Below are 26,595 nucleotides of genomic sequence, written 5' to 3' on the forward strand. Positions count from 1 at the left end.
CTTAGCCTTCTTTTTACCGCCCCGAAGTTCATTCTGCTACGCTGTACGTGCAAGGTGTAGTCCGGGTACGCCGTTATCTTCGCTGACCCCCTTTCAATCGTTCCCCCCTTTCGGAAGAATTCCAAAATCTTTTCCCGATCCCGATAGTTCAGGATCTTTGCAATCAGCGGTCGCGGGGGGGCACCCGGGAAGTGCGGCGCGGATTTATTAATAAATAATCCGCCGCGAGTTGACTATAAAAGGCACACTCGCGCTCCGTTTTCCAAAATGCACCTGAGGGAGGCTTGTGGCATACCTGGAGTTAGGCAGGGCTCGAGGGCGTCAGTGCAGGGCTGACTACTGCTCCAGCAGTAGATGGAGGGAGCTCCTGCTCCTCCAGGCTCAGCAGACGATCAGATGATCAGGGATGATTGAGCCTTTCCTGTTTTTAGGTATTGCAGGTTTCGTTGATCAGTTATGACCGTGACAGTATGTCTAGCACCAAGGAGATAGTGTTGCCATGCCTTGAAAGCTGATTTTATAGCCAAGAGTTCTTTGTCTGTGATAGAATAGTTGAGTTCGGGAGGTGAGAATTTGCGTGACCAGAAGGCCATAGGGTGTAACTGGCCAGTTCCTGGGTCCCTTTGTGAGAGAACAGCTCCCATAGCCATGCTAGAGGCATCTGTTTCAACTATATAAGGGAGTTCTGGGCGAAGATGCCGTAGAACTGGAGCAGAAGTGCATTTTTTCTTAAGTTCTTGAAAGGCCTTCTCTGCTTCTTTGGTCCAATGGAACTTTTTATTGTTTTTTCTCAATAGTGATGTAATTGGATGCACATTTTGGGAAAAATCTGGGATGAATCGGCGGTAAAAGTTTGCAAAGCCCAACATGCTCTGGATTCCTTTAAATGAAGTTGGTGACGGCCAGTTAAGAATGGCATCTACCTTGTGCCTATCCATTCTGATACCTTTTGGTGTGAGGATATAACCGAGGAACTCCACTTCGGTGACATGAAAAGAGCATTTTTTCGAGTTTAGCATACAGTTTATGTTAGCAGAATAGACTAAGATGTCATCAATGTAAACCAGGGCACAAACGTCGATTAACTCCCGCAAAACATCATTCATAAAGTACTGGAATGCAGCAGGAGCGTTGCAAAGTCCAAAAGGCATTACCTAGCATTCATACAAGCCGTATTTGGTACGAAAGGCGGTTTTCCATTTGTCTCCTTTCTTCACTCGAACAAGATGGTACGCCCCCCTAAGGTCCAGTTTGGTATAGATTTGGGCGTCTTTGACTTGATCCAATAATTCGGGAATAAGGGGCAGTGGATAACAGTATTTTACTGTGATCTTGTTTAATGCGCGATAGTCGATGCAAGTCCTCAAATCTCCTTCCTTCTTTGGTACGAAGAATAAGGGACTGGCTGCCAGTGATTTAGATGGGCGGATTAATCCATTTGCCAGGTACTGATCAAGATAAGATTTCAAATGGAGGTTTTCTGGTTCAGTAAGTGCATAGATTCGACCACAAGGAATTTGTGCACCAGGTATGAGGTCGATCTGACAATCGTAGGGCCTGTGCGGTAGTAAAGTATTGGCTTGTTCTTTCTGGAACAGTCTTGAAAATCTTGGTATTCATTTGGTAGAGTACTAGTCACACCTGGTACAGTCGCCGCCGTACTGGGAGTAGCAGATTTACATAAGTCTGTTTTCCCCTTTTCTTGGTAATAACAGGTGCGAGCAGAATCATCGGAAAAGGCCAACTTCTTGGCACGCCAATCTATTAGAGGGTTGTGAGCTACCAACCATGGCATCCCTAAGATTAGTCGAAACTGAGGAACTTTGATGAGATCGAATTCAATAGATTCTCAGTGTCCATCCACACAGTAGGGTTAGTGCTTCTGTACATTGGATTACTGGTCCGGAAGCTATTTCTGTCCCATCAACAGTAGTAACTTTTTCAGAAGTCGAATTAGAGCATAAGGGAAGCCCCATCTCTGCTGCCAGATCTTCGTCTACATAAATATCAACTGCTCCGCTGTCTATTTATGCTTCGACAGCATACATCCGAGACGGTTGTTGGTGATTGATCAAAATTACTGGTAATGCAAAGTGTGAGGTCTATGGCTCATCCTTCTCGCTCGACAAGCGGACCTCTACGCTTTCCGGGCTTGGTAGTTTTCCAAATCCTTGTTATTATCTTCCTTCTCTGTGGCTCCAACAGTTTTCCTTGGTGGTTTCACTGGACATTCTTTGAGGAAGTGGCCTGACTTTCCGCAATATAAGCATAATTGCTGTTGCCTTCTCTTGTCTCTTTCAGTTATAGTTAAAGGGGGCCGTACACCTCTGATTTGCATGGGTACTACCGTGTTTTCCAATGTCGTGGAACATTATCCTTTGACCGGACAGACACAGCTCGAGTGTCTAACCTTATTCAGTCCGCTTTTCGGTCTTGTAATCTGTGATCTAATTGCAACACAAAGTCGATGAATTCTCCACAGTCTTTAGGTGGGTTAACCACTTGAGCAAGGACATCTTTTAGTTCCCCTCGTAGACCCCGATGAAATAGTGTGGTCCTTTTTTCCTCAGGCCACCCAGCTTCAACGACTAGTCTGTTAAATGTTTCTATATATGTAAACAAGTCTTGACTTCCTTGACAGAGTGACAAAAGGTTGTTGTCTAATGCTTGTCCTTGGGTATGACGAGGAAAGAGTTTTTCCATTTCCATCTGGAAACCCCCAAAGTCATATAACAACGGGTTATCCTGACTTACCAATGGTACCAACCAATCCGCAGCACTGCCACTCTGATATGACAAGACAAAAGCAACCCGCGCTTGGTCATTAGGAAAAGCCCCAGGTCTGCAAGAGAAAGGAAGACGACACTGGTTCATGAACGTTGCGTACTTCTTGGGGTCCCCTGTAAATCATTCAGGTGGAGCTAAAGGAACTGCCCCAGGAAGGGTTATTTGTACTGGATTCATGGTAGAAGTTGGTACAGGTGCTGGCGGGATGTTACCAGGCAATGGGGTCTGTCCTGCCTGTAATTGGAGCAATTGTCTACTTATTTCGTCGGTACGATCCTTCGTAATAATCAAATCCCTCCTAAGAGCGTTGGTTTCTTGCCTGGCTGAATGTACTTCAGCGCGTAACTGTCCCAAAAACTGAACTAACTGGTCAGTCTATGAAGTCTCCATGACGCCCAGGTGGATAATATTATTGAGGCTTTGCGTTCTGTTATGCTCACATGGTATCCACGGGGACGCCACCCAGCACTGGTTAGACGATTTGCACTCTCAAACCCTCTCCCGGTCCCTTGGTAAGGCCTCTGGTTAAAGATGGGTCTGCAATATAGGAGAGCTGGATTCAATACCAGATTGTCTTTATGTTTTCCCACCTCTCTTGGCCTCAACTCCTTCCTCCCCCTTGGGCCTTCTCCTCATCTTAACATTGTAAAAGGTCGATTATCAGTCCTGCACTTCGTGGCAAGGGCGCGTTGATGTGGGGGGCGAGCAGCGACCAAGTTACTTCACTGGTGCAAGCCCCCCTGTGGGAATCCAGGCCTGCTGCGCTCCGTAGGTTTGCTGCTTTACAGTCTTTACATGCAGTTCTTATTTTCCTCTTAGTTCGAATAATAATGTCTTGGTTCTTTCCTTTTAGGTATGGAAAGGTATTTTGGTGTTGTCATGCAGTTTGAAGATGAGCATGGGCCGGCAGGCGAAAGCGCGGTGTACGCGATGCTGTCCAGTGAGTAATGCATGATGCGCGGCTCTGTTTCGCCTTTTATATTGCTAACCTGTGTCTTTTCTCTCCTTGCACGTTGTGATGTTCCTCGCCGAGCGCCATAATTTTCCAGCAAGGATACTGACCAGGAGATGACTACCCAGGTAAGAATTGTGTGGCTTTCTTCATTCGGGAGGAAACGTGAGTAAACGCTTACTAATGCTGTCTTTCTTTCTCCTCTTTCCATGTTATGGTATTCCAGGATGAATGCGGTGCCGGATGATGGAGTTTGTACCTTCAGGTGAGTGGAACTGATGTCAGCGATGGATTGAAGACAGGATACTGTTCCAGGTAAGTTTTGTAGTGTTCTTTCTCTCTCTGCAGGTCCTTGGTTTCAGGTAAGCTGGCATCAAAGAACTGGACACGGTGAACGCTACGCTGCCCACAGCAGAATAACGCAAAACATGTTCTGCTGTTTGAGTGCGGTTTAAATAGTCTCAGGTAAAGTAGTCCAAGTAAAATAGTCCCAGGCCTGCCACACCCAAAGTAGTCCAGGTAAAGTAGTCCCAGGCCTACCACACCCAAAAGACTAGACCGCATAGCTCAGTTCCTTGTAACTAAACTGTGTGTGTGCTTCCATGTTGGCTGAACCCCACTAAGTTAAATAGTCCCAAGTAAATAGTCCCATTCTAATGTTGGTCTTCATGATGGTTATGAGCCTGGCGCCAAAGGCGCCAGGTCTGACTCCAAGAGAGTCTTGGATGAGGTTTTAAGGCCTTTGGCCTGGCCCTAACTGGAAGGCTGACTTGCCAGTGAGGGGCAGGAGCAAGGGTCATGACACCTACGCAGCCCCCGCCAAGGGAAATGTCTCCTCAGCTACCACACCACGGAAGCCCCGGGCATGATTGACATCCATTTCAACGAAGGAGACATGGTGATGTGCACCAGCAGCAAATCCAGCGCTGAGCAAATCTGCCACCTAACAGGATCCCCACTCACCAAATACTCAATCAAGGGAATGTTTCCTGAACTTTTTCGAGGACTGGGGAAACTGAAAGGGATGGTTATCAACCTCCACATCGACAGCCAAATTAAGCCAGTCCCTCAACACCCACGCAGAGTGGGTTTCCACCTGCAGGGTGCCATCTCCCAGGAACTACAACAGCTCCTGGACAATGACATAATTGAAAGAGCAATGGGGCCCACTCCATGGATCTCACCAGTGCTGGTAGTACGGAAGGAAGGCATAGAGAGAGAGAGAGAGATACCCAGGACCCAGAATAGAGGACATGATTGTCAGTTTAAACTGCACCACTAAATTCAAAACTACACCTCAATCAGGGGTACCACCAGCTCGAGCTGCACCCCGACTCTAGTGGGATCACAACTTTTGCATCGCACGATGGCCTCTTCCGGTGCAAGCGACTACATTTTGGAATTTCCTCCGCCGCAGAATTTTTCCAAGGGACTATCCGGCAACTGGTTCTCCCAGTATGAAGGGCATTCAAATACTCAGACGATATCCTAGTTTATGGCACCACACAGGAAGAACATGCTGAGGCCCTTCTAGAGGTGTGCGAGATCCTAAGGACAGCAGGACTCAAATTAAACTATGACAAGTAAAACGTCAGCAAAAGAGAAATTAAGATTTTATAGGCACATCTTGTCCGGGGAGGGGATGCAACCCAACCCCAAAAAAGTAAGCGTGATCAATGGACTCCAAGAGCCTACCAATGTGGGAGAAGCTAGATCATTCCTAGGTATGACAGGATATTGCGCCTGCTACCTGTAGAGGTACGCCATTACCACTGAGCCGCTGCAACGACTCCTAAGAAAGGACGAACCATTCAGATGGTCTGGAGAGTGCCAGAGAGCATTCAACGCAATAAAGAGGGAGATGGCGAGCGCAACACACCGACCATACTTTGACCCGAGCTGGCACACCAAGCTAGTTGTGGACACCAGTCCAGTAGGCCTAGGCGCCATCCTGGCGCAACGAGAGAAGCCAGACATCCCAGCGAGCTGTGTCATAGCACACGCATGCAGGTCCCTATCCCCCATGGAGAGTGCTTACTCACAGCCGAAAAAGGAAAGCCTAGCAGCCATGTGGGCATGTGAGTACTTTCACCACTTCGTAGTTGGAAAAGGTTCATCCTTGTGACAGACCACCAGGCCATCCTTTCGCTGTTTGGCAAGCCAAGGACAAAAATGCCTCCAAGAATTGAGAGTTGGGGCATCTGCCTCCAGGAATAGGACTACTGCATTGTACACTGACTGGGGTGAGACAACAACTTTTCCGACTACATTTTAAGGCACCCGACCAGATCCAGAGGGTGCCACGCAGTAGTGATGCAGAATACCTATGCTACGTGGCGGAACAGGCCCTACCACCCGACTCGCTCTCATCATTGAAGATATAGCAACCACTACACAGGCCGATCAGTCAACCAGGTGGGTCAGGGAATTCACCATCACAAACAAATGGAGAGACTATAGAAGGCTGCTACGCCAATGCGAGGGCGTGAACAAACAAGAACTAGAACGCATGGCTTAGGTAAGCACGGACCTGGCGGTGTCAGAACAAGGGATACTACTGAGAGGGTGCCGGATACTCATCCCGTCATCACTCTGCAGAGGACTTGTGCAACTGGCTCACAAAGGACATCGAGGGATTGAGGTGACGAAGAACCTGCCAAGGCAATCAGCATGGTTCCCACGGATGGACGACATGGTAGAAGAGACGGTGAGAGGCTGCCTTCCATGTCAGAGCACTGCCAGGAGAGACTCACCAATCCCCCGCAGCCAACAGGCATCCCGGAAGAGGTATGGAAGAGGGTCCCAATGGACTTCTACAGGCCACTTGAAACCGGGAGCTATCTCCTTGATCATATACACATTTTCCAGGTTCCCAATCGTCAAACACACTGAGTCCACACAAGTGGTTGGCATCCTGGACAAAGTATTCAGCGAATGGAGCATACCCAACACAGTCAAAACAGACAATAGCCCGCCTTTCAGCAGTCACCAGTTCCAGAGATTTGCAAGATATCTGGGATTCAGCCATCAGCGGATCACACCGCTATGGCTGCAAGCTAATGAGATGGTGGAGCAATTAATGCCATCCATCAAAAGAATGATCCAAAAGGCAGTCATTGAAGAAATGCCAATCCAACATGCCCTATGCTGCATGCTCTGCCACTACCGAAACACGCCACATTCTGTGGCCGGCGTGCGATCCTGGGACCTAATGAGGACATCCCAGGCCAAGACATGCTTCCCACAAGGGACCGGCAGGACCCAGAAAGGGCCGGAAGAATGAGCAGCTCTAGAAGACGAGGTCAGAGAACGAGACGCTGTGGCAAAGCAAACAGCCAAAGAAAGGACCGATATAACTCAAGGAGCGAAGGAGAAGAGGTACTAGTGAAACAGCGCATGCAGGGGAAAACAGACGCCTGCTACGCAGCAACCCCCTCCGGGTGACAGAAATAAAAGGGACTATATGATAACGGCCGTCAATACAGAAAAGGCCATCATAAGGAATGCATCCTTCTTTAGGCACTTCAAGCCTGAGGAGGACACTGGTGGATATGCCTGGAAGAGGAGTTGAAGAGGAAGGAGGAAATCCCCCGACCACAGATGGAGTAGGGGACAGAGACCGAGCCAAGGGCCACCCCCGGCGACTCATCAAGAGACCATGCAGACTAATTTATTTTCTTTTATTTTGCATTTTTAAAGCGCTCACACAGCCTGCAGGCATTGAGGCGCTGTTACAGGAATTGCTTGTTTTAGTTGCATAGCTGTTTGTCTTAGTTGCGTATTCATAACGTGCTTAAATACCCAGAGGTTTCTAAGCACGGACCCCGGATCGAACCTGTGTTGCTCTGCGTCGTCTTGCTTCCAAGGCGAGCACGTTGCCGCTGAGCTATCTTCCCGGGACGAAGTATGACATTGAAGAAGTATGACATGAACCTAAGGAGATATGTAAGGGGGAGGTGCTACGAAGGAAGGGAACGGGTGACAAGGGGTCAAGGAACGAGAGGCTGGAGGAGGTAGAGGAGCATCCGGCAAAGGAAATGGTACAGGAGAATAAATGATAGACGAACAAGACGTGTCCTGTCTTCCTTTCGTCCCGTGAGGGACAATTCCTTTCACCACCTCTCTTCTCACTCTCTCTCTCTCGCTCTCTCTGTCTATCTCTCTCTCCTACCACTCTTTCTCTTTCTCGCTCAACCACCCTCCACCTCCCCCCCACTCTCTCTCTCTGTTGTATGTCTCTATGTAAGAGGTCAATGGTAGTGCCGGGCAGTCTACAAAAGGTGAACATCTCTATATAAGCGGGATGCCCTCCTTCTGAAAGAGGAGTGAAAACGTGAAAGACATTTTGAAAGATCGGGCTTAAAAGTAGCACAGCTTTTTTGCACCACACAGCAGGGGAGCAGATCCTTCCAACATGTAACTCCTGCCTGATTTGCACACACTTAATACAAGAACCCATCATAGGCTGATAGGGCAGAAAAACACAAAAACAATCAGTGAGTGTAGGAGCTGACGCATTACAGTAGCAATGTTCTTTGCCAAGCCAACTTAATACTCTGCTTTTCAATGCCCCTTGCCTTCATCTATCCTCTGTGTATCATTGATATGGCCACAAGGTGTCACTGAAGAGCCACCATATTTGCCACACCAGAAACGCTGTCCAGTTTGCCTCATACCCTCATAATTAGTAATGATTGAGGAATACAAGCCATAAGAAGTCATGTTTATTTGTCATCAGTGCCATGTGTGTTTTCCCATTGACCGCTTTTTCTGAAACAAAAAAAAAACTCATTTTCGTAGAATTTCTATCTCTCCCTGCAAAAGTGAAATGTGCTTATGAGAAAAGGGTGTACATTCCCTTTTTCCAGAGATTTATGTGAGGGTATTCCCAACAATTTATAAGTGATGCACATAGATAATAACCAAAAACAAGTAATGTAATTAACATCTTCCCTTTTTCGCACATGCCTTAGGCTAAACAATATCATCCTTGCCTGGGCTATGTATTGGAATCTTGAGCAAAGAGCCTGTAAATGCAATGTTAATTAATGAATCACTCATTGATATATCAGGCACAATATAGCACACGCTATGAGTCACCATAATGAACCATAATGAATCACTCAATGATATATCAGGCACAATACAGCGCACGCTGTGAGTCACCATGATGAATCACTCAATGATATATCAGGCACAATACAGCGCACGCTATGAGTCACCATAATGAATCACTCAATGATATATCAGGCACAATACAGCCCAGGCTATGGGTCACCATGATGAATCACTCAATGATATATCAGGCACAATACAGCGCACGCTATGAGTCACCATAATTAATCACTCAATGATATATCAGGCACAATACAGCCCAGGCTATGAGTCACCATAATGAATCACTCAATGATATATCAGGCACAATACAGCGCACGCTATGAGTCACCATAATGAATCACTCAATGATATTATCATGCACAATACAGCGCACGCTATGAGTCACGATAATGAATCACTCAATGATATATCAGACACAATACAGCGCACGCTCTGAGTCACCATAATGAATCACTCAATGATATATCATGCACAATACAGCGCACGCTATGAGTCACCATAATAAATCAGTCAATGATATATGAGGCACAATACAGCGCACAATATGAGTCACCATAATGAATCACTCAATGATATATCAGGCACAATACAGCGCACGCTATGAGTCACCATAATGAATCACTCAATGATATATCAGGCACAATACAGCGCACGCTATGAGTCACCATAATGAATCACTCAATGATATATCAGGCACAATACAGCGCACGCTATGAGTCACCATAATGAATCACTCAATGATATATCAGGCACAATACAGCGCACGCTATGAGTCACCATAATGAATCACTCAATGATATATCAGGCACAATACAGCACACGCTATGAGTCACCATAGTTGTAAAGTCAGTCAAATTATTCTTCCCAAATTCAGGGAAACACCAGCCTACATCTCGCTGTGACTGACACCTGGTCCATCAGGCCTTATTTAATCACATAAACTGAGTTATCATACTATTCAAACTAATCAAACAGCTTCTAGCTAGACCATCCAGCATATCGCCATTTTGCGACCGTAAAAAAAAGCAATAAATTACTTGTCATTCTGAACTGTGCCCCAAAATATGTGTAATGGCACGAAAAAGGCACAGAATATTGTATTTTACCCACCACCTGCCACCCATATTCCAAAATATCACTTTGGTGCAGTTCCATCCATCCATAGTAGCAGGAGTGGAGTTAACAGCATTCACTTTCTGTTTTTACATCTTTAAGCTTGTTATTCAGTACCTCTAAAGAGAACTTAGGCTAACCACCACTGCTTATGTTCAGTTGACTGAGGATGTTTCCAAACAAAGCAGTCTTAGTTTCACAAAGGCGCATTTATGAAACCTTCAAAACCCCTTTCTCATCCTTTCCTGCTTATGAGCAATTTTCTATGAATGAGGAATGTAGGGAAGGGGTGGACGAGCTTCTCTTAAGGCATTTAGGGGTTGGTGGAATGCATTGTGGACAGCACTATGCATACAAGAGTGTGCACGCTTCCAATGAGAAAAAGCTGCGTTCAGACAAGGGTTCGATACCCCTCTCGGCCAAGTCATACCTTCAACCTTCCGACTTCACAAATTGAGAACCAGAGATGTGGGCAATAATGTTGGTTATCGATAAGACCTGTTAAAAGCGTTCTGAAACAGCAAATTCCAGTCTTCGGCGCTATGTAAAGCACCAAATATTATTGACAAAACAAGGATACAGGATACGCCATCCACATACCGCGCCATTGTATGAACTTACCCATTCCAAGTTTCATGAACTCAAGGCAATTCAGCTGGTTTTGCCAATTTTTGCTGAACTACCAAAAAACAGACACAATCCATTGAATTGCAAGGAGGCGCAGAACAAGTAAGGGTTGCCAGGGCGGCCACAATTGAAGCTCTCGGCCAATGGGCATTCTCTCTGTGGTGGGGGGAGCAATATCTCAGGATTTCCTGTATGAGTAATGGAAAATGATTATCAACACAAATGATCAGTGCGTACCGAATATATGAAAAAACTCCAGTGACTATAGAGAAATTGGTACATTTTACTCATGGATAAGTTGTAAAAGGAATTGGACATAACATAACAAGAGGTCGTCATAATCATAAATAATAGAATAAGTTGACATTACATAATAAAAGGTCATCATAGTCTTAAACAATGGTATAAGTTTGATGTTTTCACAAGACAGAACCAAATGTATAATATTGTAAATCAGCAAAACAAATGCACATGTAGAAAACCAAAACAGAACTTTTTACATAACTTATTGTACAGAAAAGAACGGGGCCCCTTCCATCTATTGGGAGCCGAATGCTATTTAATTGGCTGATTCAAACATCTATATTAACAGTATGAACATTCAACACTGTATATGTGAGTCGTCGACATGGGTGTGTTTCGGCCACTTGTAGCAGATGCGAAATGCTTAAGGTTGGGCAGTCTTCATCAGGACGATAGGAAAAATGGATATTCAATAAATGATGGTTCCTGTGTGCATTGTACATTTGTTATTGGGCACAGTGTAGAGAGAACACCGCTATCACTTGTTTATAGAGGGTCCTTCAAGGCTGGATAGATGGTACAAGATGCTGCCCTGGAGATGGTATTCTCCATAGTAATGCTTCGCTGAAATCTATCGGGCACAAGCAGGACTCCCGTATGAGTAATGGAAAAGGCACAGCAAAACCATGTCGTTTACATTGGATAATCAATGAATGAGTAATGTTCCATGATAGAGTTCTCAATAATTGTTAAGACACTGATAATCAGTCCACATTTATTAAACTGTCCTGAAGGAAAGCTTTGCAAACTGTGTAGTATAGTACTTGCATTAAAATGTAAAACGATTCTTAATTTCCTTTTTTCATCTTTGTAGCTGTCGAAAATGAAAGGAGCAGATACCAAATAAGAAACAAATTCGGAGAACAAGTTTACTCCGCAACAAGCGAATCTGGCTTTAAGATTGTTGATACTGCGGGCAATGAAGTGATGAATTTGCGCTATGACCCTGGATGCACCTGCTGCTGCATTCCCTGTCGTTCGAATAAGGTGGGTATGTTTGCAAAACTTAAAACCATTTAGACAGTCTACCTTAACAGGAATTTCTGAAAAAAAGTTAAATGTACCTATTTATCAAGGTCATTGACTATGTGGCTGGATAGCTCCAAGGTTATGCTTTCACCTCAGGCATGGGGCTAGGGTATTCTTCACAAGTTCGAACCCCACGATGGTGCTCTCTCAGCTTTAATAAAGTGAGTACCAATACATTTGCAGGTCCACTCAGAAGTCCGAGGAATCCATCATGAAATGCTATATAAGAAAAACAATGATTACTATTTAGATTATTTTGGTTGTTAATGTATACCTTAATGTTCAAACTTAGTACAACGATTTAATTATGTAAACACGAGTTGCACTTCTTCAAAACAAGATATTATTTACAAAAAGGTGCTGTAACAGAATGCCATCCATGACGATGTGCATTCCTGAGCTTTATTGATATTTGCTATGTAAAACGATACTGTTTTCTCTATCAGAAAGTGAGCGTGGAGAAACAGGCCTCACTTTCCAAAGCTCCATACTAAAAAAAGGGATAGTTCACACATTTGTATTTTACTGTGCCCTGTGTACTGAACGGTAGCAGCTGCAATGTGATTTGGCAAGATGGCAGCTAGAGAGTGACAGGTGCATTCCTGAAAAAACCTGCTGGAATCAAATGAATTACAACAACCATAGACTGCTTTAAGATTAGGCACTCATAATTCAAACCATATTACCTGCAAGTCCACATGGCATGCTGGCAGAATTTTGGTTAATTATTAATATCAAACTATATCTAGTTTGATATAGTGGCATACGAGGAGTTACACTTAAAACTGCCAAAACCCAATCTGATCCCTTTTTTTATTAACTGGTTTCCTGTGACCCTTGCCCCAACAGTGTCCTTGGGTATTGCATCAATAGTGGACCCAGGAAGATCTTTGTTCTCTGCTGGGTAGGCTTGACACCTTCTTGGGAGAGCATGACATAACTTGCCTGAGGTCAGGTGAGGGCTGTGATCTTCAATGGGACCACTGCAACACAATGCTGAGGTTAAACCAGGGAGAACATTTTAAAGTCCTGTTGTTCTCTGGCAGACAGGAGAGGGACCATACAGTGTAGCTCGGGAGATGACATGTACATAGGAGAAGTATCCAGCAAACTCAAATATGCCCAGCACACACTTCCATCCTAAAACTCCTCTAACGTCCTGCAGACAAGGCACTAACAGAACTGACATCACAAGAAATAATACTTGTTATGACAGCAAGGATTGGCCCACCATATACACATTGCATTGGACCAATCTACTCTGACAAGATGAGTATTTAAGGGGATACAAGCCCTGTTTCCTAATTGAACCTTCTTTAAATCATATTCATGGGACCATCGTCTTGAAACTGCTTACAAGATTTCACTTGAACCTCCTTTGGGTACAGACTGCACAAAGTCCCCAGCCATTATGGTGTATATATGGACTTCCAAGGAGGGTGCACACATGTTCCATAACCACTTCAGGGGGACATTTAAAGCAACCCATGTGGTAGGTCATAAGAAGGAGATGATTCTTCGTCTCAAAGGTAATCTATACTAGCCCTACCACTAAGAGAAACCAACAAAACATCAAGTAGAATGACTCCCTTCTAGTGGATAGGTTTTTCCAGCTCTAGTAGATCATTTTTAAATAGTTATTGACTATTTCTTGGATTAACTTGTTCAGTTCCTCTATGAGACTTGTCCACCTTCCTGGCTCCCCCTTTTGCTTCTGTAGAAAAACGTCTTCTCCACATTCCATTTGTGTTTTGATCCCTTCATTCTTTCGTTTCTTGAAGTGTCTCTTTAAAATTCACTTTCCCCAATATTTTAGGTTAACTTTAATTCCTCTTTACTTGAGCTTGGTTCTCTGTATTCCTCTCGTTCCTTACTTCCTCTTGAACAACATGTTTCATATCAACATTTTCTTGGTCGGATAAACTGTCACTTTGGGATGATAACTGCAGCCCAACAACTGTGTTTGTTCTTTTGTTGTATTCCTGTTTTGTTTTAATGAGTAAGGCAGGCTCCACTGGTGTTCTCCTTCTTTCATGTGTTGGACCCTTCACTTAGATGAGTAAACTGAGTCCCAGAGTTATTCTCACTATGGTGGATACTGGCCCATTCACTGGAACAAGTGCTGAGTACCACAGTTATTCTCACTCTTATGGACTCTGGTCCATTCACTGGGATGAGTAAGATGACGCCTGTAGTTATTCTCACTCTTATGGATACTTGTCCATGCACTGGGACGAGTAGGCTGAGATTGCTCTTGGTCCCTGCATCATCCCGGGTCTCCCCCTTCCTCCCCTCCCATTACCTTCTTTCTCACGGGCGAGCGTCACTGGGTCTTTTACTATATGTAATTACTAGCATAAATTTGGGGTATTTCCCCTCTTTTTTTAATGTTAATTATGGATGCCACATTTTGCATTCGGGCCGTATAAATTATTTATTTCTAGCACACATAACATTACGAAGAAAGCTACACGCTTTTTGTTTACATTGATGTTACGTGATGACATCAGATAAGCACCCTGATTCATTAGGTGGCCCCTTTGCGGCATACACGGGTTGCAATTACAAGATTGGATCATGACGGGCACCAGCTCCATACCTTTAGAACAGTAAGGGACAAGAATTTGAGCATACTAAGGAACTTTGATTGATAATACAACTTAATCAATGGGGTAGCTTACCACAATAATGGCTATACTTATTTACAGATCTTTGGACAACCCTGTCATTAGAATAAGATGGAACAATAGTCTCATACCTGTTTTTAGGGGACTACTCCACAGCCTTTATATGAGTTGAGTGGTTATACATTATTGTGGATAATAATTTCCTGCAATTTACCATGGATGTAGTCTAATTTAGCTTGTTCAGACTTGAAATGCTGTTTCTGTCACTCATTGCCAGTTGCAGTATACTGCCAACTTTCAGTGAGGTGAGTTCTGAACTATACATTTATTGAGGTACATATATAGACATACATGTATTGAATTACTAAATTGTATATTATAGAGCTTTTAATCCTAACCTACACAGATTGTAACAGGTAATGACCCTTATGCTATTGGAAATGTTTGGAGATTTGAAATGTTGATTTCCTAATAAGATGTACTTTAGTTTGCCCCTGATGAAGAGAGAGTTTTTTTACTCAAAACGCATTTCGCCAGATGAATACATATACATTGTATTTTATCCATAATGCTTCAGCATACGTATGTGGAATTAGAATGCATATGACAAATTGTGGTCTCTACTAAACAAAATTGAAACTAAATCTTAAATACAAAGCCTAAATTTAATCTTGGATTATTAATGAATGTTTGGCTTTATTATTAAGGCCGGTGACAGTGTGCAGGGGATACGAGTTCCCGACTAGGGAACTTGTCTTCTCTCTGATTTAATTTTCAACCCATTTGTCAGGGCTGTTCATTTCTCCTCCACACCTTAAGATTGATCACAAATGATTGCAAATACCTTTTTGAGGTGTGTTTTCTTGGTCTATTATGTTTAGGTTTGCAGTGTACAATATTCTAGGTCCCACAGACCGCCACCCCTAGGGGAAATATTGTTTAGTGGGCTCACCTCCCTAGCCTCACAAGCAAAAGCTCCCCTCTTGGGAGGAGTGACAAAACCCTGTGTTTCGTCATACCTACTTTTGAAAAGAGCTGACAGCTGCTGGACAGTGGTGCCCAGGATCATTCCTGCTGTAGTGGCAAGCCATGAAAGTGTCCCTGGCAACCTTCCTGGCTGGGAAGGGCAGAAGGCAGACACCCAGTGGAGGGTCTCGCAGTAACCCAAACACTAAAAGGAGCTGCCTTTGCCTCTCGCTGCCATTTTGGAGCCATTGTGAGCTGCACTCCAAATGCCTTTGAGCAGCTACAAAGAGCCAAAGTAGCTTCCTTTGACTCTCTACACTTCAATCCGCTTTGAGCACCTTCAAGCTGCACTGTTACGAACAACACTTGCCTGTCCCACGCTTCATCAAACCTTGAGCTATTGTTGCTTGCTTAACTGCATTAAGTGGTTGGATCCAGAAAAAACAACTTTCTGCCGAAGTTGAATCCCTGCTTTCACGCATCAAGACTAAGTGGAACCCTTCTAACCAAGTAGATGTGAGCATAGCGGCTTGCCCCATGCTTAATCGAGCCTCGAGACATTTCCACTTGCCGAACAGTATCGATGTGTTGAATCCTGAAAAGTCTGCTTGCCAACTGGAACCTGACATCATGGACCAGAACGTGTCCAGAATCCCAGTGAAATGCTGTTCAGAACCTGAATGAAGACAACAAAGCGTAGATCTGTGATACTGTCTTGCTGTCCTTGCCCTAGAGCCCTCAGTGACAATTCATACCCAGTTTTGTAACTTAAAGATATATTCGTGACCTGTTTCACTTTTCCTCAAGACTATTTACCTGCAGACCCATGTTATTCTATACTCAGAGTGCCCTTTACTCCCACGGTCTGCATTTTCTGTGTATCTCACTAAAGGGGTTGGTTTCTAATGTTTTTAATAGTATGTCTGACCTTTTAGCTTAATTAAGGTCGTATTTTAAAGAACCTTGATTCGACTCTATTTCCATTGCAGAACTTAGTGAACTATTGTTTTTTGGATGCTTCCATGCTGGCTCATAGCCCCCTGCCGAGTACAGTCATCCCTCGCCCCATGCCACCTTAGAAAGGGAAGGTGATATACCATTCCTGTTGTACCTGTTTGACATTTATAATTGAGATCACTGCTGTTTTTCAAGTAGTGTGAGGCTAAGGAGCCCTGCTCATCCCTGTACACCTGCAGGGCAGTAGTCTCTTCTTCACACCCGTACTTACTATTTTTTCCCAAAAGCATTGGTATGGCACTCCCCATAATTCAAGTGCTGCTTTTAGTTCACTGTACTAATCCTGTGCAAATAGCAAAGGGATTAGTATGAATCTCTACCAGGACTCATAATGATTTGCAAAAGACTCTACTGACTTGGTCTTGCAGCGCCGTATAGGAAATTAATTGATGTGCAAACTATAATTGCTGGGCAACTTAAGTTCTACTCCGAATGTTATGATTCATGGCACATCATTGGGAAGCGTGATGCTTAAAATAAGTACAAACATTGTCAGGTCTTGCGATTCGAGACTGAAAATACATCTTATAGAAAGATTGTTCAGTTTCTAGTAACGTTTAGCCCTCTTGTCAGGTGACTGGAGAGCAACGCAGAACTGGATTCTCAAATGTACACTAACATTTTAGGTAACTGGATAGTTATCGTTTCAAATTCATGGTAAATATGAATTGTTACTAGAGTTAATGTTTCCGGATCACATTGTTGCAATCAGTAATCCTGTGGATGAGAGAGAGAGAGAGAGAGAGAGAGAGAGAGAGAGAGAGAGAGAGAGAGAGAGAGAGAGAGAGAGAGAGAGAGCACATTGGGAAATAGAGGCAAGGGACCTGTCTCCTAATGGCCCGGGGTAGGACTGCAGATGGTTTTGCCTTGTAAATCCTACTCCCATTTTTCCTGACTCACCGCCTCTGCCTCTAAGTTCTCCTACAGGCCTAGCGGTTAGCACATCAACGCTAACTGAGCCGCAACTAAGCTCTCCTCTTCGGCCCAAATTATGAAAATGTTTCTGATTTAAGGAAACCAGAATGTAACATGGGGGTTAAATAAATGTTGCTCAATTTCATATTTCTCCTGTAGGTACACCGTACAAGTATGTATGTAGCTGGAGGTGCATTGCCACCTATGGCCACTCATGCTTCTTGTTGTTTTATTGTATTAAATGGTAAGAACATATTTGATTGAGGGTAACATTTAATATTTACAATATCATTATATTTTGTGGCATATGGCTGTCGGAACTTTGATCCAAACAGTACAGTAGTGTTTTGATGCTCAGTACATGTTCTGTGCTGTTACCTCATGAAATTGGGTTCCATGTGTTGATAACCCCGCAAAAATATTGCCATACAAAATTATTGCCATATTTTTACGGTGATATTGAGGCATGGAACCTGCGGGGGACACCCCCGTAACCCCAGTATTACTTTAAAAGGAGCGGGGGACACCCCCACAACCCCAGTTCCCAAAAAACCCTAATATTATCCCCACTAAAAATATCGCCTATGGCCGTTCCTGACGGCCAAATATACGGCGATATTTTTGGTGGGGATAATATTACCTGATACCTGAAATTGATGTCCAGTTGATACTTTCTGATTGTATGAGTGCTTTCCTGGTGTCCTTGAGATAGAGAGGCACATTTATTGACAGAGCTATGACCACTATTTTCAGAAATCCCTTTAGATAGTGACCTTATCCCACTCGCAAAATGGTTTACGAGATCTAGTCTGTTGTGAGAAAAGGAAGAAGATGAAAAGTCAAAAGATAAGGAAATGAGAAAAAGCCAAGAGAAAGGAACTGTATTTGGTACAGTTCAAAGCATTGAAAAGCTATGCCTGCTGTTATGAAATGTATACTCCACCCAAAATACATCAATTAGCTATCACATTTTGCACTTCATGAGTACTTTCACAGGGCTTCTCATCTGTATGACAATATTCCAATTTTCAAAGGAACACACGTAGATCACAGTTTTACTTGAGTAGTTTTATTGCTCTCAATTTGAAAATGAGCTTCACCCCCTGTTTGATCTTGAGTTCACAATTCCCTCTCGGTTCTTGTTTCTTTAATGCCTTTAATCCAAAAAAGAGAAGTCCATCTGTGTTGGAGGTAGAGTGGTGTGATGCCAGTTGTGTGCCAATGGATATTTCTATCCATGTTCATGAGTGCTGTGAGATCTTCACTGATCTCAGTCCTCAGTGTTGAAGATCCCACGTAATATTTCCTATTTAGAAACTGGAATGTATACAATCACGGTGCTTCGACAGTTAATAAAACCCATGATAGTTATCACCCTCTGTGTGTAAGTGTTGAACTTAGTTATGTGTTCTATTGCAAACTAACACATACTACACTGTACACATTTGGGAAAGTTTTTGATTCTCTCTGGAAGCCACATTTCTGTTTGTTAGATTTTCCTATCCGTTCCTATACAGTGTCAGAAACTCCTATTAATAGTGTTCCCCATAGTGATGGCTTTCTGGTAGACCAGAAGTGGCAGTCTCCTACGTACTGTCCCAAAGCCTTATCTAAATGTAGTGTATGCCAGTTCCTTTTCAGAAACTATGATTATGAAAACGAACTGTTGAGTATTCGGTTATGAATTTCACTTGGCCTAGACCCTTGTCTGAAATTTCTCGTTTTGGTACCAAACGATTTTTCCTGTCTACTGTCCCTGTTCTCTCAACAGCTTTACTTATTACTCAGAGGTTATATCCGCTTCCAAGGAATCTGTTAGTCAGACCCTGTTTCCTTGCTGTGTCTCTCTCTTTCGCTGTAGTTTCTTTGCGCTCTAATCACTTTGCCATATGGGGTGTTATCATTGCTCCCTTCCTGTGCCCACTAGTTGACTGTAGTACAGAGTCCTCCCATGCTGGCTCCCTATAGATACACATCTCTATTTTATTATTGTTTATGAATATATGTAGGTCCAAAACATTGGTTGTAACACTACTGGAAGTGCATCTATGTGGGATTGCAAATGGGTTACTGTTATGCCTGAGTGTATACCTCAATAGTTCTTCCCCTGTTCCCTTCCAGCTCCCAAACTCATTGCAGGTTCAGAGATTGCAGGTACCCCCTTGACAGCTGCAGTGGCAGCCAAGTCTCTGATGCACAGGGGCAGTATTTAAGATATGTACCCTTGTTCCAAAAATAGCATAACTCCGAGGATCCTGTACTGGTGGAACATAAAACTGTAAATATAAGCCATACCTGAGTGAGGGTATGGTGGCCAGCATCTCTCATAGTCATCCCAGCCACATTAAATTGATATCATACATGTGTCAGCCCTGTGAGCCCAGTTCAGCAGTGGAAGAGTTATGTTTACTCATTCCAGACAAGGCTACCACTGCCCAGTGACAGGACTGTAGCCTTGGGGGGATTGCCTCTCTTTGTTCATTTGCAAGGGCAGTTAACACCCTTTCTCCAGAGACAGCCACTCGACAGGACGCTGATTTGGGAGCAGAAATCAAAGGTTGCCCACCCATTCACAAAAGGCTATGCCTCACTCCATGGAGCTGCCTTTCTAATGGCCTTTGATTCTTTTGAGATGGAATGGTAGTGGGGTTAGTGTAGCCAGGGATGTATCCCTACAGTTCGGGGAGGATTCTGCAATTTTTTCCTGTCTGCCTCTCTCTCTCCGTCCTGACTCCTCCACTTCCTCATGAAAAAAGCACTTCGGGTGTGATCTCAGAAGGGCAAAGTCCACTGCTTTCAAGAGCAGGATATCTAAAGCAGACCTGCTTTAGTCCAATCACTTGTGGGCTTTCACCTTTAGAAGAAGGGTTCTCACAACACTTCTTTGAATCATCTCTGGATCCAACCTTCAAAGAAGATTTTGATGGACCATGCTGAGAGAGCAGTTCTTTCTAAAGTCTTCCAGTTGTGAGTTTGTACAGGAGGGTGGAGCGACCTCTGACGTGCCCATGGGATCAGAGCTCCCCCTCGGGTACTTTAAGACGAGATAGCTGCACCTTTGGGGTGGATGGGGTGCGGGATTCTCTTACTCCAACACCAATCAATAAGGACAACTCAATGGTTTGGCAAAGGGAATTCCGTTTAATGACAAGTACAAAAAACGGAGAAACAATATGAAATCATCAGTGATGCGATCGCCCGTCTCGCTCCAACTTCCAAATTCTTCATTCAGACAGCAATAGTCATAGCAAATTCTCATCAACATTGACGTGTAACACTCAAAGGTTTGTCATGCAATTCTATTGGTTAAAAAGATAACTTAAGTATAGGTACTATATCTGTATATGGTAACAGAGTGTGATGATTGGATAACTCTTATCGGGTGGGCACCTAAGACCATCCCACTACATCACTCGTGCTAGACGTCACTAAAAGTACAACGTCTCATTCGTTCTACGAGCTATAGGACCCTTGATTATTTGGTCCAAGGTGATTGAGTCGGTTACATCCCTAGGCATAAATCTCCAATTTAATTAGCAGCATGCAGAACGGTCACCCAGACGCGGTATGCCCCAAGATTCACCCTGTCTCCCTTCCATCAATCAGTACTTTAGGGCTATGTGTCAATTAGTTGGCAGAGGATGGCCTCGAAACTGTAGCTTCTTATCAGGAAAAGTTATGGCATCCTCTGGTGTTGGGTGATATCAGACGTTGGTACCTCTCCATGCCTGGTTGGTCACGTGTTAGTACACCGTGAAGCTGCTTAATTTTCCTTCTATTTGCGTATTTGATTCTCCCTTCAGCCTTGCCACCTGCCTGGGCCTCCTTATCTCGACCTTCACGTGACAGGCTGCTATGCTCTTAAGTTTCGATTCTTTGAAGTTGCCGCTCTCCTCCCTTCCTTGGGTGACCTCGAATTCCCAGGCATAAGCTGCTTCTTGCTAAGTTTTGATTCCGCTCTTTCATCTGGCTTTGTGCTGGTATATGAATCCTGGCCTGTTTGACCCCTACCATCCTGTGCTTAATTCTGCTTTTGTAAAAATGGATTCTCCCTTGTATAATGTGCTTCTTTGAGGTAGATATATAGTTGGCGCTTGCCGCTCTATTCTTCTACTAAGCATAGCAAGCAGTACTGTTTCCTTAGCTCTTGCGTTCCAAACCTATTTACAGGTGTTAGCTAGTTCCGTGTCTTCATCCTGTTTTATGGTTACGTTTCTTTACAGTTCAACATCATTTCTCCTTTTAAGTCCATTACATCACTATTCCTTACATTTCGTCTTTGCGTGTCATATTTTGTTTGTCGTTTCGTTCATCTGAACATCTGTCCGGGCCCTTGTGTCATCACCGTTCGTCTTCAAATAGGGCACACTTTGTAAGTAGTCTTCATTTCGTGTCATCTGCTGGTACGGTTGTCTCAATCGGTACCGTGCTGCCCATGGTTGTCTGGTTATTGACATTCAACAGGTATTGCTCTTCTGATGGGCACTGGGCAGAGCCCTCGTGCTGCTCTCTGTTGGTTTATTTGCTCCTCATAAGTCACATATCTCGTTGAGTATGTTCCTGGTATTTCAAAATGGGTGGCTGGAGTGCAGACCATATCTAGGACCTCCTCTACAAGTTGAAGCAGGTGTTCCAAGGCAGAGGTGATCTCTGTCCCCCAACCATCCCCACTGACCATTGGGGTGAACTTTGAGGCTGGACTAAGGCCTACATCTATAGAAGCCACACTGTTGCCTACAACTTTTTCATGTTTTAGGACCCCAGAAGGTGTGTTCAAGCATCCCCAATGTTTGGGAGCCAGACCAAAGGGCTAACCTTTGCCCTTAAGACGCTGCAGTGGGAATCCCAGCTCCTGGAAGCCTGAGCAGCCAAGATCGCTGTGTTTTATTTGCCAAACCACTGCAAGCCGTGATTCAAGCGTGTTCTAAGCAAGCAAACCTCAAGGATCCTTCGAAGCTGTCTTTGGCCTTCATTATTCTTCGAACCGCAATTAGTTGTTCTACTCTGTTTGCTGCTGCACCACACCATCTGAAGCACGTTGTTGCCTTGGCTCCAACCAACGAAGGACTGCTGCCATACATTTCTTGAGTCACCATTCTAAGCAACTGTGTCTTCATCACTGCTCCTGTAAATCGATCAACCTGTCACTGGTGCCTCTAAATAGCATCGTTAGAGCCTCCACATTGAATCGACTTGCCTGCACATCCTGGTGCACACTCAACCATCATTGAACTTGGCCCCGCTGAATGAACATGGTGCCCGCTCAATCTACACAGCTCGAGTAAACGCTTCAAGACCGCATCTACCTTCTGTTTGACTCTGAGTCAGCGTCAGCTGGCCTCTGGACCCTCATGACTGCCACATCCTCGAACTGAAAAGAACCTGCGAACGATGCCGAGAAGCCTGGTTTAACACGGTCGAACCACCAAGACATTTGCAAAGATATTATTGACTGGTATCTGCCCCCCTAGTCCATATTTGGGCCCTAGAGACTAGATAGGTCACTTCAATCCCTTTTTCAGCCTCAGGAAATATCCCTTTTGAACATTGTGGTCTTTTAATTGCCTTTTATCCCTGTCTCATTACCCAGAATGCTGCATCTTTTCTATCTTTGCATGTTCTGTGTTCTTTCTACAGGGGTGGGTTTTTACAGTTTTTTCTAGTTAGTTTCTATTGTACATGGTGTGTTTGATTAAAGTATATATCATTATAGAACCTTGATTGGACATTCCTTTATTTCGGAATGTTATACTTCGCTGATTGGGTTGCTAATGAACCACATTCACACCCCTCCTGAGAGCATGGCCTTCCCTCAGTTCACATTACCATGAAAGGCGAAGGAGGCATATCTTTTAATTGTGCCTAGTTTACCTTTATGATTTTGTTGGCTCTTGCTTTGTAGAAGTCTGAGGGCTGAGCAGGCCCTTTAGCCTCTGCTCATCCTTGTACTCCTGCAGGACAGAGGTCAATTTTTCACAATAGCCGTATATACCAAGGGAGGGGTCATTAAGACAGTTTTCCTTAGGCGATAAATTGGGGAAGGGTCATTATTCCAAGAACTAATCACCCCTCCCAAGGTCTTTAAGGCTAATAGCACATCGTGGCAGTACCAATACAGGTTTTGGAGTTTTGGTAGTGAACTAAAACATGTTACTTTAATGCTGGGTGAAATAAATATACAAACTGAGTTAGTACATTAAAAGTGGTTTTATTTCATAGCATTTAGATACATTAAGCATTTTAATTGCATACTTGGTCAAACTGAAACATGTTTGACTTACTAAAGGATGAGCAATAACCTAGAGAATCAGCTTATGAGAGCTATTTACTGTGAAATCTCCAAAGAAGCAACCAATTGCCACCTCAAAAATAAAACTGAAATTTACTTGAAGGAAATATGCTGGATCAACAGAGGTGACAGATTCAGCCATCCCTTAAAAATAGCTCTGTCAAAAAAGGTCGACCTTTGGGATTGGCTTGAAAATTATGAACATCTTGGGAAACTCTGCAAATACCAATATATTCATTATATGCTCTATACATTTAAACAAATGCAGAACTACCTGAACCTCTGTCCTTCAAGCAAGCTTAGACGATTTATACTCCACTGAGGATGGATAATCTACCGGTCCTGACAAATAGGAGTAGTCGTGTATGTAAAGATGGAGGAACTAAAGAAACTGCAAAACACCTATTGATAGAATGCGCAAAAATGGCAGATATGTACTTATTATGCTATAGTAATCATGTACATGACTTAGAATCTATCCGAGAAACCATGTTTGGCAACGTCTTATCAATTCTCAAAGCTTGCTGGTACTAATTGCTATGTTCAATGTCTGGCTAAAAGTAGAAAGACTCTTGGACAACTCCATCTGAATCCATCCAACATTACGGATTTAACACACGCCCAAGTAGAAAGTGATACCAACTACTGGGTAAAGAGGATTCAGGAACAGGGATTTGGACCCAATGTAACTTTGGTTGAGGTGATTATGGGCGCACGATACCCCAAGTGCTATTGGTGATTAGTTCCATTTGCACTCCCGGACTGTACATGGGGATCTTAAATAAGGAAGCACTTAGAAATATGAGTTTTCCTTATATCTAATGTTATTCACCTTAAATATGTTTGCTATTTTTTATCTTTTTTTAAAAAACTTTTCTCTCTTCTTCTTTATCTTTTTATCTGCTTTGATATCTGAAATATTAATGTTCATGTAGTCAAAATAATTTATAAATATGTGTAAAGTTTAATTATAAACTGTATCACATTATTAATAAAAATAAATAGAAACATGTTTAACAAAAGCATTCCTATACTGTCATGTAAAAATAAAGGTTTTCTTCATAAGAAAGTGACAACATTTTCCCATGTTTTAGCATTCTCTTCCATGTGTTAAATATGATGTTCTAGCAAATAGAATGGGTTCTCCTAGACAGAAAGTTTCTTGTTGAAAGAAACCTTCCCTGGAAATTGCATTGTTATTTCCTTGTCTGCTTCTGTTTAGCATGCAGTCAATACCAGTCATGATTGACAGCACTCTAGACATTCTGATTGGCTGAGAGGAGGTCAATAACGATCTCCATGTGGTATTATCCCAAAGTTCCCATGAATAGGTTAGCTAGTGATGCAACATACTGAGAAACCATGGGTCCTCCTTGATCAGGAGAAAGAAATTGTCATTAGTTTTAAAACACAGTAGCTAATTAGTTAATAGATGAAATAAAAAGAAAGTTGCAACCCTTGTCATTTTATAGATGAATACATTCCCAATATATACAGAATAATGTATCAGATCAAGAAGTAGTAATGAGGAGAGGCCAAACCGCAATTGCAAATTAATAGAATGAGAATGATGCATGTATGTTCGGAGTTGAGGCCAGTCGAGGGTAATTAGAGATATAGGGTCTCATTACAGTTTTGCCGGTGCAGTAAATTGGCTGGCAAAACTGCTGGTAATTCAGGCACTCTTACTGCACCGCAAAACACAAGTTTGCAGCTGGGGGCACTGATTTACCACCAGCCAAGAGCTGGAGGTAAATCTTGCCTGCACTGGCATGAAAAAGCCAGAATTACCAGCAGCGGTAATTCCAGTGGCAGTAATTCCAGCAATCTTCTCCATTGCAATCTTCTCCATGGAGTCCTACCGGACTCTATGGAATGGGGATTTATCAGCGTTTCCGCCACCTGGAATATGCCGGTTATTCCGGCATTCCAAGTGACTGAAATGGTATTATCGTTTTGGTGGCATCCCGTCGGATTTACCGGCAGGATACCCAATAAACTGTAATTAGGAGATTCCAACAAATAAAAAGGAAATGCAGACTGCATGCAATGTACAAACTCGTTTAGCATAACTGTAATAATAATAGGTATCTGTATGATCGCTTGAATGTGCTCGATTTCCCATCACAGAGTGTTTATGAGAGTGCAAGACTCCCATTAATACACATTACTAGTAAGACACATGTCATTTCCAATTATACCAATCGAATTTGTTATTTTCCTCCTTTTCCTTCTTTAACGTGTTTCTCTTTTTTCTTTTCAATTCACTTCTATGGTGCATGATCTAGTACTCATTGTTAGTGTGATGCATGGATTACTATTTTTCTAACATTTAAGATTCTCTGGATTTGTTGCTTACTAATGATGTGTTAAACAAGACATGAGTAACAGGGAGAATGGAGTCACCCGTGTGTACATTTACTGTTATGTAATGATATAACCGTACCTTCATTGTTAATACGTTTCCGGTATGAATATACCGGTAATACATTTCACATACCTTGGCATAGATCAAAATACGTGTCCACAAGTAAATTAATCACAATGCTGCATTGTTAAGCCTACAATAAGAATTTGGTGACAAAAAGTTTACATTTACAAATAAAACTCCTTAAGTTACAGCTAAACACTGGTATTGTTTTAGTCCAAGGGATGCACATTGCGGGACACTATACCACAATTGATCACTGAGCGAGGGGTGTTTTCGGTGATAGGTCGTTCTCAGAAAAATGTGCGCACCAGTAAGACTCACTTAATAAGATCCGGGTCAAGACGCCCCTACTCACAAGCCCATAGTCCTTCTCACTTCCTTTTTTGTGCCTTCTCTATGGGACTAGAGTAGGTTGCTGTTC

At 43.3% G+C, this 26,595-nt stretch overlaps 1 protein-coding gene across 1 annotated transcript in view; it reads left to right on the forward strand.

Annotated features, from left to right (window-relative positions):
• Positions 1 to 26,595, forward strand: part of LOC138521049 (phospholipid scramblase 1-like) — a 331,721-nt gene that overhangs the window by 285,696 nt on the left and 19,430 nt on the right. Inside the window, exon 4 of the mRNA XM_069633566.1 lies at positions 11,715 to 11,887. Coding sequence (XP_069489667.1) covers positions 11,715 to 11,887 — 173 coding nt within the window. The remainder of the gene's footprint in view (positions 1 to 11,714; positions 11,888 to 26,595) is intronic.

Source organism: Ambystoma mexicanum, chromosome 13 (assembly GCF_040938575.1).
Source record: "Ambystoma mexicanum isolate Mex_15411 chromosome 13, UKY_AmexF1_1, whole genome shotgun sequence".
NCBI lineage: Eukaryota > Metazoa > Chordata > Amphibia > Caudata > Ambystomatidae > Ambystoma > Ambystoma mexicanum.